The 12,370-nt window shown below is 46.6% G+C and overlaps 1 protein-coding gene across 1 annotated transcript; it reads right to left on the reverse strand.

Annotated features, from left to right (window-relative positions):
* Positions 1-23: 23 nt before the first annotated feature.
* On the reverse strand, positions 24-2,028 carry LOC120984642 (battenin-like). Its single transcript, XM_040413402.1, has 4 exons — positions 1,777-2,028; positions 774-904; positions 517-592; positions 24-290 (listed from the first exon to the last, which is right to left on the reverse strand). Exons 2-4 carry the CDS (start codon positions 823-825, stop codon positions 176-178), a joined length of 243 nt encoding a protein of 80 aa, XP_040269336.1. The 5' UTR covers positions 826-904; positions 1,777-2,028; the 3' UTR covers positions 24-175.
* Between the last annotated feature and the right edge of the window lie 10,342 nt (positions 2,029-12,370).

Genomic DNA, 12,370 nt, shown 5'->3' on the forward strand with positions numbered 1-12,370 from the left:
AGGGCCGGTCACAGGATCAACAACATTCACTTCCTCCTATTACCCAATGTGCTCTTAAAGTGACAGAGCCTGGAAATAAGAAGGTGATCGCACTGTGCCCAGGGGCCCCCCATATCCCCTCCTCGCACCCCGTGGCCCCGGCTTGTGACCAGCTGGTAGCAGATTGCGAGGTTACTCAGTCTCTTAAAGGGGCACTCACAGTTGCCGTCTGATTGGTCTCCGTCTTCAGGATGTCATGTGCCGCGCTCAGCATCACCACGTAGGCAAAGTTATTACACAGGCCCAGCAACCTAGGAGTGCAAGCAAACGGCGGGTTACATCGGGTGGCTCTGCTCCAGTCACAGCCAAAGCTGCATCCACGGTCCTGCCGCTTCAGCCCCTGTAAGGCAGATACCGTGCAGCAGTGCATTGTGGGAGATGTAGTCTTCACACCACAGGGCATTGCTGGCTGGCTGTATGGAGGACACGACCGACCCGTTGTAAAAAGTATGTGAACCCCCTCCCCCAGGAACATACCAGAAGGCGGACCGGTTCCTCCAGTGAGAGCGGCTCTCCTCCTGGGCTCCGGGGGGCGCTGCCACCTCATCCGTCTCTGTAACACAGCACACATACAAGATGACACAACCCCTGCTGCTGCAGAACCTCTTCACACACCTTTCCCTAGTCATTCTACAGCAGCCTGGTCTCTGGGAGGACATGATGGGAGTTGTAGTTGTACAGCAGGGTGATTAGTGTGCTGGGCCTTGTAGTACTCCCACCCTCCTCCTCCTCACCTTCCCAGTCGGAGTCGGAGCTTCCCCCGTCGTTGATTCTTCTCCGCTCCATATGTTCTTCCTCCAGGACTCCACAGCTTCCTGCTAATGCAGCACTTCCTGCTTCTCTAGCCACGCCTCTTCCCTGGTTACTGTAACCAAGGACGAGAAGCCTTAAAGGGGCCATCACCATAAAAATAAAGTCCTGGGACGGAGTCACCCAGAGTAAACGATCAGATCACTGCTGTCATCTCCTGAAAATTCCAGAAAATCGGAGCTTAAAGATCCCTATGTCCTTATTCATTCTTCCTAAAGCACCTACGCGTTTCAGGCTACACAAGAGCCCTTGTTCACCGCCCTGACTAATCCGAGGTTTAGGGATGGCGGTATTCACACCGCCTGCTTACACATAATCCGAGGTTTAGGGATGGCGGTATTCACACCGCCTGCTTACACAAGCCGCTGCATGTTGCTTCATTCAGATGGGAGACAGCCTTTGGGACAGTATTGGTCATTTGTCACCCAGCTTTCCTATAACTGGTGACCCGCTGTACCATGCTGGGAGCCAGGCTCGGACTGGCCTACAGGGGTACACGTGAATCCCCCGGGGGGCCCCTAGTGGCACATAACTCAGCAGACTTACTGCACCACATACATGTGTTCAATGTACAGAACCTCAACCAGGTTTAGGCAATGCAAGGCCAGGAGGGGACAGGCTCCGACCCCTAGGACTCACAGGCCGGGCCGGGCCAGACAGGACAAGGGGATGAGCTGGAACTAGCACTGCCATTGTTGCCGCCATCTGCTGGTGAACCAGGCACATGACACAAACAGTTGCAATACAATAGATCTGCACAGTGTGACGGTCCTGCTGCAATAAACACATATGATGACATGAGGTAGCAGCGAGGCGCGCAGCTGGTAACGGCTCTCTGGGGCGCTACAGATTATTAAAGAAACTTCCCAGAGACGACTTCTATGTATAGAGGAAAGCCACCCGTGTCCTCTTCTCCCCAGGACCTACCTTCTCACATTCAGTCATCTGGTAGCATCTTGCTCCTGTGTGTATCCGTACGGTGGGCCCTGGGCACCCCAGTCCGATACTGCTGGGAGCTGTAGTGTCCCCACCACTGGAGAGTCATTTGACTGTCGGGGCATGCTGGGAGCTGTAGTTCCCCCTCTGCTGGAGAGTCATTCGGCTCTCAGGGCATGCTGGGAGTTGTAGTTCCCCCTCCGCTGGAGAGTCATTTGGCTGTTGGGGCATGCTGGGAGCTGTAGTTTCCTCTTTGCTGGATAGTCATTCGGCAGTCAGGGCATGCTGGGAGCTGTAGTTCCTCTACCGCTGGAGTGTCCTCATTGTTGGAGAGTCATTCAGCAGTCGGGGCATGATGGGAGCTGTAATTCCCCTACCACTGGAAAGTCATTCAGCTGTCGGGGCATGCTGGGAGCTGTAGTTTCATCTCTGCTGGGGAGTCTTTCGGCTGTGGGGACATGCTGGGAGCTGTAGTTCCTCTACCGCTGGAGAGCCATTCAGCTGTTGAGGCATGCTGGGAACTGTAGTTTCCTAACTACTGGAGAGTCATTCGGCTGTCAGGGCATGCTGGGAGCTGTAGTTCCCCCTCCGCTGGAGAGTCATTCTGCAGTCGGGGCATGCTGGGAGCTGTAGTTCCCCTACCGCTGGAGAGTCCTTCGGCTGTGGGGGCATGCTGGGAGCTGTAGTTCCCCTACCGCTGGAGAGTCCTTCGGCTGTGGGGGCATGCTGGGAGCTGTAGTTCCCCTACCGCTGGAGAGTCCTTCGGCTGTGGGGGCATGCTGGGAGCTGTAGTTTCCCCACTGCTGGAGAGTCCTTCGGCTGTGGGGGCATGCTGGGAGCTGTAGTTCCCCTACCGCTGGAGAGTCCTTCGGCTGTGGGGGCATGCTGGGAGTTGTAGTTCCCCTACCGCTGGAGAGTCCTTCGGCTGTGGGGGCATGCTGGGAGCTGTAGTTTCCTCCACAGGTTTCATGACCACTGATGTATACAGCCCCTTGTGGCCGCCACCTGCAGTGCATTGTGGGTCGACGTCCTCGCTACTGATCTGCGGTCACTTTATAAAAATGACATAGAAGCCACATCCTGTATCAACAGCTGAAACGACCGCCTCATCGGAGCAGCATCTAACATGTCCGGAAAAAGTGTCCGCCCTTGTAAAAATTCTACCCCCTGGAATAGAAACCTCGGGAAAGCTGGGTGACAGCCACCATGACAGGTGTGATTAAGGGTCCATTCACACGGCCGTAACGTGTTTTGCGGACCACAGATCGCCGGCACTAATAGAATATGCCTATTCATCGTGCTCCCCTATAGAAATTAACGGGTCCGCAATTCCGTTCCGCAAAATGCGAAACTAAATTGCGGACGTGTGAATGGGGCCTTAAAGGGATGCTCCTTTTTCGCAGTAACATGGTGTCATTTAAAGGAGAAGCGCCATAAAATTCGGACACCTACGGTTTCCGTGGTCATACGTGTCAGGCTCTCCATACCGCGGTATATGTAGAATGGTGGCGGCGGAGAGTCATTGTGCAGACCGGCGATGTGATGCCGGCAGTGAAAGGGTTACAGGGGCTGAAGAGGAAGTAAATATGTGCTGCACATTGACACATCGCCTGCGGTTTTATGGCCACTTCCCGCAGCAGAGTCACGTCAAGCAGAAGCAGCCGAGCAGAGAGACGGCCACGAGACCCTCCGGAGGGACAGGAGCATGGAGTTCCTGCAGAGACATCTCCCCCGCGTGTACCAGGCCGTGCAGAGTGCGCTGGTGAGGCTTATGGGGGGACGCAGTAAAGCGACGCACCTGTGTCCATCAGACCTAGGAGTGGACGCTCGTCAGAAAGCTGGGTGACCTCTGCCTGTCGCTGACCGCTGCTTTGTGTTGCACTTGCAGGATTATATCACCAATGTGACGGCGCAGATTTTTGGAGCGCCGCCCAACGCGCCTCAGCCCAGAAATGCCCAGGCCAAGGCCCCTCTGAGGTCTGAGGACGCCGCCGCCCTAGAGGAGACGCGCCCGTCACAGGTAAGTGCCAGTGTGGCTCCAGAAAAGTGTAAACCTGCAGCTCACCGGGGACTGGGAGACTACAACTCTCAGCATGCCCTGGACGCCAGAGTGGAGAGTTGCATACCTGAGTCTAAGATGGACACCGCCCTATCTACGTACCCTGCGGCTCTCCAGCTGTTGCAAAATAACAACTCCCATCATACTCAGGGCATGATGGGAGTTGTCGTTTTGTAACAGCTGGAGGGCGCAGGTTGTGGCACGATAACTTAGAGGGATTCTACATGCTGTTGTGTAAATTTACTGCAGTTTAGACAATGTCCACTAGAGGGCAACACCATCTGACACATTGACTGTCCCTGTGATGGACATCAGTGCGATACACAAATAGGGTGGGCGCACTTCTCTGTTCTGTGGGGTCACATGCTGTATCACATGACCCCTCCTAGCCAGTCAGCAGCTCAGAAGTGGAGAAGGTTTACAATAGGTCAGACCAGGAAGCAGCGCTGATAATGAAATCCAGCAGACGAGCGACATCTCAGTGTTATCTCTGCTGCTTTCAGTTTTTTTTTATTATTTTAAATGTACCTTTCTGCATAGAAACCATCAACAAGTCGCTGTTCATAGACCTGTTATTATATGTGTCTAGTCAGTAGTAATGTATGTACACAGTGACTGCACCAGCAGAATAGTGAGTGCAGCTCTGGAGTATAATACAGGATATTACTCAGGATCAGTACAGGATAAGTAATGTATGTACACAGTGACTGCACCAGCAGAATAGTGAGTGCAGCTCTGGAGTATAATACAGGATGTAACTCAGGATCAGTACAGGATAAGTAATGTATGTACACAGTGACTGCACCAGCAGAATAGTGAGTGCAGCTCTGGAGTATAATACAGGATGTAACTCAGGATCAGTACAGGATAAGTAATGTATGTACACAGTGACTGCACCAGCAGAATAGTGAGTGCAGCTCTGGAGTATAATACAGGATGTAACTCAGGATCAGTACAGGATAAGTAATGTATGTACACAGTGACTGCACCAGCAGAATAGTGAGTGCAGCTCTGGAGTATAATACAGGATGTAACTCAGGATCAGTACAGGATAAGTAATGTATGTACACAGTGACTGCACCAGCAGAATAGTGAGTGCAGCTCTGGAGTATAATACAGGATGTAACTCAGGATCAGTGCAGGATAAGTAATGTATGTACACAGTGACTGCACCAGCAGAATAGTGAGTGCAGCTCTGGAGTATAATACAGGATGTAACTCAGGATCAGTACAGGATAAGTAATGTATGTACACAGTGACTGCACCAGCAGAATAGTGAGTGCAGCTCTGGAGTATAATACAGGATGTAACTCAGGATCAGTACAGGATAAGTAATGTATGTACACAGCGACTGCACCAGCAGAATAGTGAGTGCAGCTCTGAAGTATAATACAGGATGTAACTCAGGATCAGTACAGGATAAGTAATGTATGTACACAGTGACTCTACCAGCAGAATAGTGAGTGCAGCTCTGGAGTATAATACAGGATGTAACTCAGGATCAGTACAGGATAAGTAATGTATGTACACAGTGACTGCACCAGCAGAATAGTGAGTGCAGCTCTGGAGTATAATACAGGATGTAACTCAGGATCAGTACAGGATAAGTAATGTATGTACACAGTGACTGCACCAGCAGAATAGTGAGTGCAGCTCTGGAGTATAATACAGGATGTAACTCAGGATCAGTGCAGGATAAGTAATGTATGTACACAGTGACTGCACCAGCAGAATAGTGAGTGCAGCTCTGGAGTGTAATACAGGATGTAACTCCGGATCAGTACAGGATAAGTAATGTATGTACACAGTGACTGCACCAGCAGAATAGTGAGTGCAGCTCTGGAGTATAATACAGGATGTAACTCAGGATCAGTACAGGATAAGTAATGTATGTACACAGCGACTGCACCAGCAGAATAGTGAGTGCAGCTCTGAAGTATAATACAGGATGTAACTCAGGATCAGTACAGGATAAGTAATGTATGTACACAGTGACTCTACCAGCAGAATAGTGAGTGCAGCTCTGGAGTATAATACAGGATGTAACTCAGGATCAGTACAGGATAAGTAATGTATGTACACAGTGACTGCACCAGCAGAATAGTGAGTGCAGCTCTGGAGTATAATACAGGATGTAACTCAGGATCAGTACAGGATAAGTAATGTATGTACACAGTGACTGCACCAGCAGAATAGTGAGTGCAGCTCTGGAGTATAATACAGGATGTAACTCAGGATCAGTGCAGGATAAGTAATGTATGTACACAGTGACTGCACCAGCAGAATAGTGAGTGCAGCTCTGGAGTGTAATACAGGATGTAACTCCGGATCAGTACAGGATAAGTAATGTATGTACACAGTGACTGCACCAGCAGAATAGTGAGTGCAGCTCTGGAGTATAATACAGGATGTAACTCAGGATCAGTACAGGATAAGTAATGTATGTACACAGTGACTGCACCAGCAGAATAGTGAGTGCAGCTCTGGAGTATAATACAGGATGTAACTCAGGATCAGTACAGGATAAGTAATGTATGTACACAGTGACTGCACCAGCAGAATAGTGAGTGCAGCTCTGGAGTATAATACAGGATGTAACTCAGGATCAGTACAGGATAAGTAATGTATGTACACAGCGACTGCACCAGCAGAATAGTGAGTGCAGCTCTGAAGTATAATACAGGATGTAACTCAGGATCAGTACAGGATAAGTAATGTATGTACACAGTGACTCTACCAGCAGAATAGTGAGTGCAGCTCTGGAGTATAATACAGGATGTAACTCAGGATCAGTACAGGATAAGTAATGTATGTACACAGTGACTGCACCAGCAGAATAGTGAGTGCAGCTCTGGAGTATAATACAGGATGTAACTCAGGATCAGTACAGGATAAGTAATGTATGTACACAGTGACTGCACCAGCAGAATAGTGAGTGCAGCTCTGGAGTATAATACAGGATGTAACTCAGGATCAGTGCAGGATAAGTAATGTATGTACACAGTGACTGCACCAGCAGAATAGTGAGTGCAGCTCTGGAGTGTAATACAGGATGTAACTCCGGATCAGTACAGGATAAGTAATGTATGTACACAGTGACTGCACCAGCAGAATAGTGAGTGCAGCTCTGGAGTATAATACAGGATGTAACTCAGGATCAGTACAGGATAAGTAATGTATGTACACAGCGACTGCACCAGCAGAATAGTGAGTGCAGCTCTGAAGTATAATACAGGATGTAACTCAGGATCAGTACAGGATAAGTAATGTATGTACACAGTGACTCTACCAGCAGAATAGTGAGTGCAGCTCTGGAGTATAATACAGGATGTAACTCAGGATCAGTACAGGAAAAGTAATGTATGTACACAGTGACTCTACCAGCAGAATAGTGAGTGCAGCTCTGGAGTATAATACAGGATGTAACTCAGGATCAGTACAGGATAAGTAATGTATGTACACAGTGACTGCACCAGCAGAATAGTGAGTGCAGCTCTGGAGTATAACACAGGATGTAACTCAGGATCAGTACAGGATAAGTAATGTATGTACACAGTGACTGCACCAGCAGAATAGTGAGTGCAGCTCTGGAGTATAATACAGGATGTAACTCAGGATCAGTGCAGGATAAGTAATGTATGTACACAGTGACTGCACCAGCAGAATAGTGAGTGCAGCTCTGGAGTGTAATACAGGATGTAACTCAGGATCAGTACAGGATAAGTAATGTATGTACACAGTGACTGCACCAGCAGAATAGTGAGTGCAGCTCTGGAGTATAATACAGGATGTAACTCAGGATCAGTACAGGATAAGTAATGTATGTACACAGTGACTGCACCAGCAGAATAGTGAGTGCAGCTCTGGAGTATAATACAGGATGTAACTCAGGATAAGTAATGTATGTACACAGTGAGTTCTGCTGAGAAGCGGAAGCGTCTTTATTACATAGAGTCACACAGGATTTATATTCTCTCTGGTGGGGAAGTGACCTCAGGGGTGGCCGTCCTCAGGAATGTCACTGTTTCTGCATCTGGGGAAAGAAGAGCGTTTTATAATGATGGAAATAAAGATGACGGAGCTCAGAGTTCTCCTTCAGAAGATTTTCCTCTTTCTTTATGCTGTTACCTACAGTAATGAGAGCAATAATAAGTAACTGCAGAGCATCACTGCTCTCCCTCCTGATACCTAGTGATATATTCTGCAGATTATTACATCACTGACCTCTCTAGAGTTCTGCAGAACATTGCTTTATCCCCACTACCTCCTGGCATATACATAGTGATATATTGTGCAGATCACTGCTCTTAGGCCCCTTTCACACGGGCGAGATTTGTTGAACGCAATGCGCCCGCACTGAATCCCGACCCATTCATTTCTATGGGGCTGATCACATGAGCGGTGATTTTCACGCATCACTTGTGCGTTGCGTGAAAATCGCAGCATGCTCTACTTTGTGCGTTTTTCACGCAATGCAGGCCCCATAGAAGTGAATGGGGTTGCGTGAAAATCGCAAGCATCCGCAAGCTAGTGCGGATGCGGTGCGATTTTTGCGCATGGTTGCTAGGAGACGATCGGGATGGGGACCCGATCTTTATTATTTTCCCTTATAACATGGTTATAAGGGAAAATAATAGCATTCCTAATACAGAATGCTTAGTAAATTAGTGCTGGAGGGGTTAAAAAATAAAAATAAAATAATTAAACTCATCTCATCCACTTGTTCGCGCAGCCTGGCTTCTCTTCTTCTTTGATGACCTGGGAGGAAAAGGACCTTTGGTGACGTCACTGCGCTCATCCCATGGTCCATCACAATGGCGATGGTCCATGTGACGGACCATGTGATCAGCGCTGTGATGTCACCAAAGGTCCTTTTCCTCCCAGGTCATCAAAGAAGAAGAGAAGCCAGGCTGCGCGAACAAGTGAATGAGGTGAGTTTAATTATTTATTTTTATTTTTTAACCCCTCCAGCCCTATTGTACTATGCATTCTGTATTAAGAATGCTATTATTTTCCCTTATAACCATGTTATAAGGGAAAATAATAAAATTTACAGTACACAGATCCCAAACCCGAACTTCTGTAAAGAAGTCCGGGTTTGGGTCTGGGTACCAAACATGCCGATTTTTCTCACGCGCGTGCAAAATGCATTAAAACGATTTGCACTCGCGCATTTTCCCGCGACGCACCCGCATCCTATCCGGCCCTCACACGTGACGCCCGTGTGAAAGAGGCCTTAATTTCAGTGTTTCCTCTGCTTCTACATCACAAATAATACATGTTCCTCTGATCGTCAGTCACTCTTGTACATTATGAATAAATCATGGGTTTCCTCTTTGGACAGGGTGCAGATCACATGACATTAGCGCCAGATCTATTGTTAGAGGATGCTGCTCTGGAGGCCACGGAGGAGAGTATGAAGATATACGGGATCCAGCAAGGTAAGCCCTGTAGAGGAAAAAAATATTAAAATATTCGCACCATTGTCCAAAAGCAATATATGTGTCTATATGGGAATTTAATCAAAATGGCTTCCAATACCCCCTCAGGAGTTGCCCCCCATCTTTCCCAAAAGTCCTATAAACAAGTTGTCTAATTATATGCATATAGATTGGTGACTCTCATATGTTCTAATTTCCAACCACAGGTGTTGAGATCCAAGCCCAGGAGACAAGGGTCAGACATCGGAAGGAAAATGTAGACAGAGAAGTTCTTGACCTTCATCATACAGTCAGCGATGGCAAAGATATCTTCAGTCATCAACAAGTATCAATAGAGGAGCACAAAGATCAAGACCGCAACCAAGTCACCACAGAAGATCTGAAGTCAACAAAATTAGAAGAAATAGACAAAATTTCTTGTAGAGTTATAAGGGAAGTCCTTCACACTGAAAACCAGACAATCATCAATGAAGAGATACAGAAGGTAAGCCAAGAAGCAATGCTGCGTGAAGTACATACAGAGATCAAGAATGAAGAGAAATATTCCACTTTGAGGCATGACAATTTGTTAAAAGACCTAGAACCAAAGAGGTATCAAGAAAATGAAGTTCCACCTACCAAAAGAAGTGATTTGAATTCTGAAATTGAAGAAAATTCCTGCAGTACAGGTGAGACAATTGTTTCTCCAAGCCTAGAGAAGACAGTAATTATTCAAGAAGTCTCAGAAGGAGCTTCGATATGTCATGCAACAGTAACCTCACAGGAAGTTGACCAGGAGTCAACAGACTGTGTTCCAGCCCCACCAGTCATAGTGGAATACGATGACTTGGATATACCAGATATCAAACAACAGCATAAGAAGTTGGTCACACCAATCAGTGCAGCAGACAGGTCTCCTTGTGATCAAGGAGAAGAATCCAGAAAAACATGGGAACATCTGCAGGAGACGGCTGTTCGTCTAGCCATGCACTGCAATTTACCTCAAGATGATGATCAGGAGTTCGAGACATTACAATCTGAAGAAATCACAAAAGCCTGTATTGTAAATGAAATGCATTCAAGTAGACCCGATGAGCAAGAGGATAATCAGGAACTACTAGAAGTGACATCACATGACCCAAAGGTGGTCAAAGAACTTAGCTCGGAAGAGACAGCACAATTGGAGGAGGTTGGCGTTTTTTCCCTATCAGAAGAAAATGATGAACATCTAGAAGATCAAAAAGTTGTTAGGACAAGAAGAGTTCACTTCTCCCCTAGCACAGAAGAACGTGAACAGATATTTAGTATTACATCAGAAGATACAGTTTGTATAAAGATTGATCTTATAGAAGAAGGAGCACTGGAACCATCCACTGAGCACCCAGGTCACCCATCAAACTCATACCCAAGACCAGAACCAAATGATAAAGAAAATGATCTTGGATTCATATGCAGCACCAAAAATACTGAGCCATTAATGATAGATCCAACCACTCTGGAGGATCAGGTGAATCCACTGCACATGGGTCACACTGTATGGTATGATGAGCTTGAAATGACTACAGATAAAGAGATGTTTGAATCCATAGGAGACATGTCCTACCACAGCGTGACTTTAGGTTTACAACCAGAGGAAACCATGACTGCAATCCCAGATAAGAAGTTGCCAAAGGAACTTTCCAAAGATGTTCCTTCTGTTGAAGAGATGCAAGACAGTGAACAGGGACCAACCGAGAACACAATGGCCACTCTACATGATATCACAACACATTTAGGAGCAGACTGTGAAGTGGAGTATCATCATGGAGAAAATCCATGGAGTTTTAACAAAGTTGCTGGTTCTTTAGAGAAAAGTTCTGGGGTTGTATCAGAGCATTCAAGCCAAAAGGGATCATATTTTGCAGATCATGAAGTGACACCAATAAGTCTGGACGTTTTAAGTCAGTCAAGTGAAGCAACAAGGGTGGCTCTCTTGATAAGTGAGGATATAGAGTTACCAAAAGAACAGGCCCATGGAGAGGGTGTCAGTGAAAATACTGATAGTAAGGAGAAACTGCTTGGACTACAGCACCACCCATCAATGGAGGAAGCTGAAGACACAACCAAGGGTGAATTAACATCAATGACTGATGAATCAAGTATACAAAGCAGAGTTAGCAGACTACTAGATGAACACCATAGACCAAGTGAGAACAAAGCTCTAGTCTATATACCAGGTGAAGGATACAGTCAGATATCTGTCCAAGAGTGTGACACATCCAAAAGTGAGCAATTACAAGGCGACATCATCAGTACTGAATCAGTGAGATCTCTCTTAACAGACCCAGCAAATATTGACAAAGTCCATACTGCAGAACATCTAGCAAAAGCAGAAGACAATGAAACATTGTCCAGAAACATTCCAATGAGGAATGGGACTCAAAAAGAAGACTTGGCTGGGAAGGAATCTGAAGATGTAGACGTTGCAAAAGAAGTGAAGCATGTAAGCAAGCAAATAGAAGAGCATGTGAGTGTTAAGGAGGAACATCTGCTAGAAGAAATTAAGGATTACAAATGGTATAGACAAGATAGTTATCAAAACGATGGCCTTGTTACATACAGTGATAGCAATGAGGATCCAGGTTCTCAAAAAGATCAGACTCCTACAGATAATACAGAAGAATTGTCTGAGCAGTTACTCTACAAGGACCATGAAAGTGAAGTAATGTCTAAAGATGGAGAGGCAAGACAAACCAATTCGCAAGTGAGTGGCACAGATGAAGACTCAACTTTAGACGAAGCTACAAACACGGGTCTCTCTGCTTATCCAGAAGATGCCTTTGAATCAGAAGATGCGTTAGAAGGTTTCTGTACACATCCAGAGACAGGATTTGACCTTTTATCAGAAATCCACTCTGTGATCAATAAAAGTCCATCAGAGCAGGACTTGTCTGAAGTGATGGAGAGATCAGAGATTACTTATAGTGCAATCTCAGGTAGGAACATAGAAATGGAATCTACAGAATCTTTAGAGTCAGGCTTCCAGACTGACAAAGCTATTGAAAATTTAGATTTCCAGTGTATGCACATACCAGGTCACCCAATTGACACGATCTCAGAAGACCTG

Source organism: Bufo bufo, unplaced genomic scaffold (assembly GCF_905171765.1).
Source record: "Bufo bufo unplaced genomic scaffold, aBufBuf1.1, whole genome shotgun sequence".
Taxonomy (NCBI): Eukaryota; Metazoa; Chordata; class Amphibia; order Anura; family Bufonidae; genus Bufo; species Bufo bufo.

Excerpts from the sequence above, each read along its gene's own strand:
- LOC120984642 (XM_040413402.1), bottom strand. The coding sequence starts at position 825 with ATGGAGCGGAGAAGAATCAACGACGGGGGAAGCTCCGACTCCGACTGG. Across the intron at positions 593-773 it reads CTCCGACTCCGACTGGGAAG|AGACGGATGAGGTGGCAGCG; the intron begins GTGAGGAGGAGG and ends GCTGTGTTACAG. Across the intron at positions 291-516 it reads AGGAACCGGTCCGCCTTCTG|GTTGCTGGGCCTGTGTAATA; the intron begins GTATGTTCCTGG and ends TTGCACTCCTAG.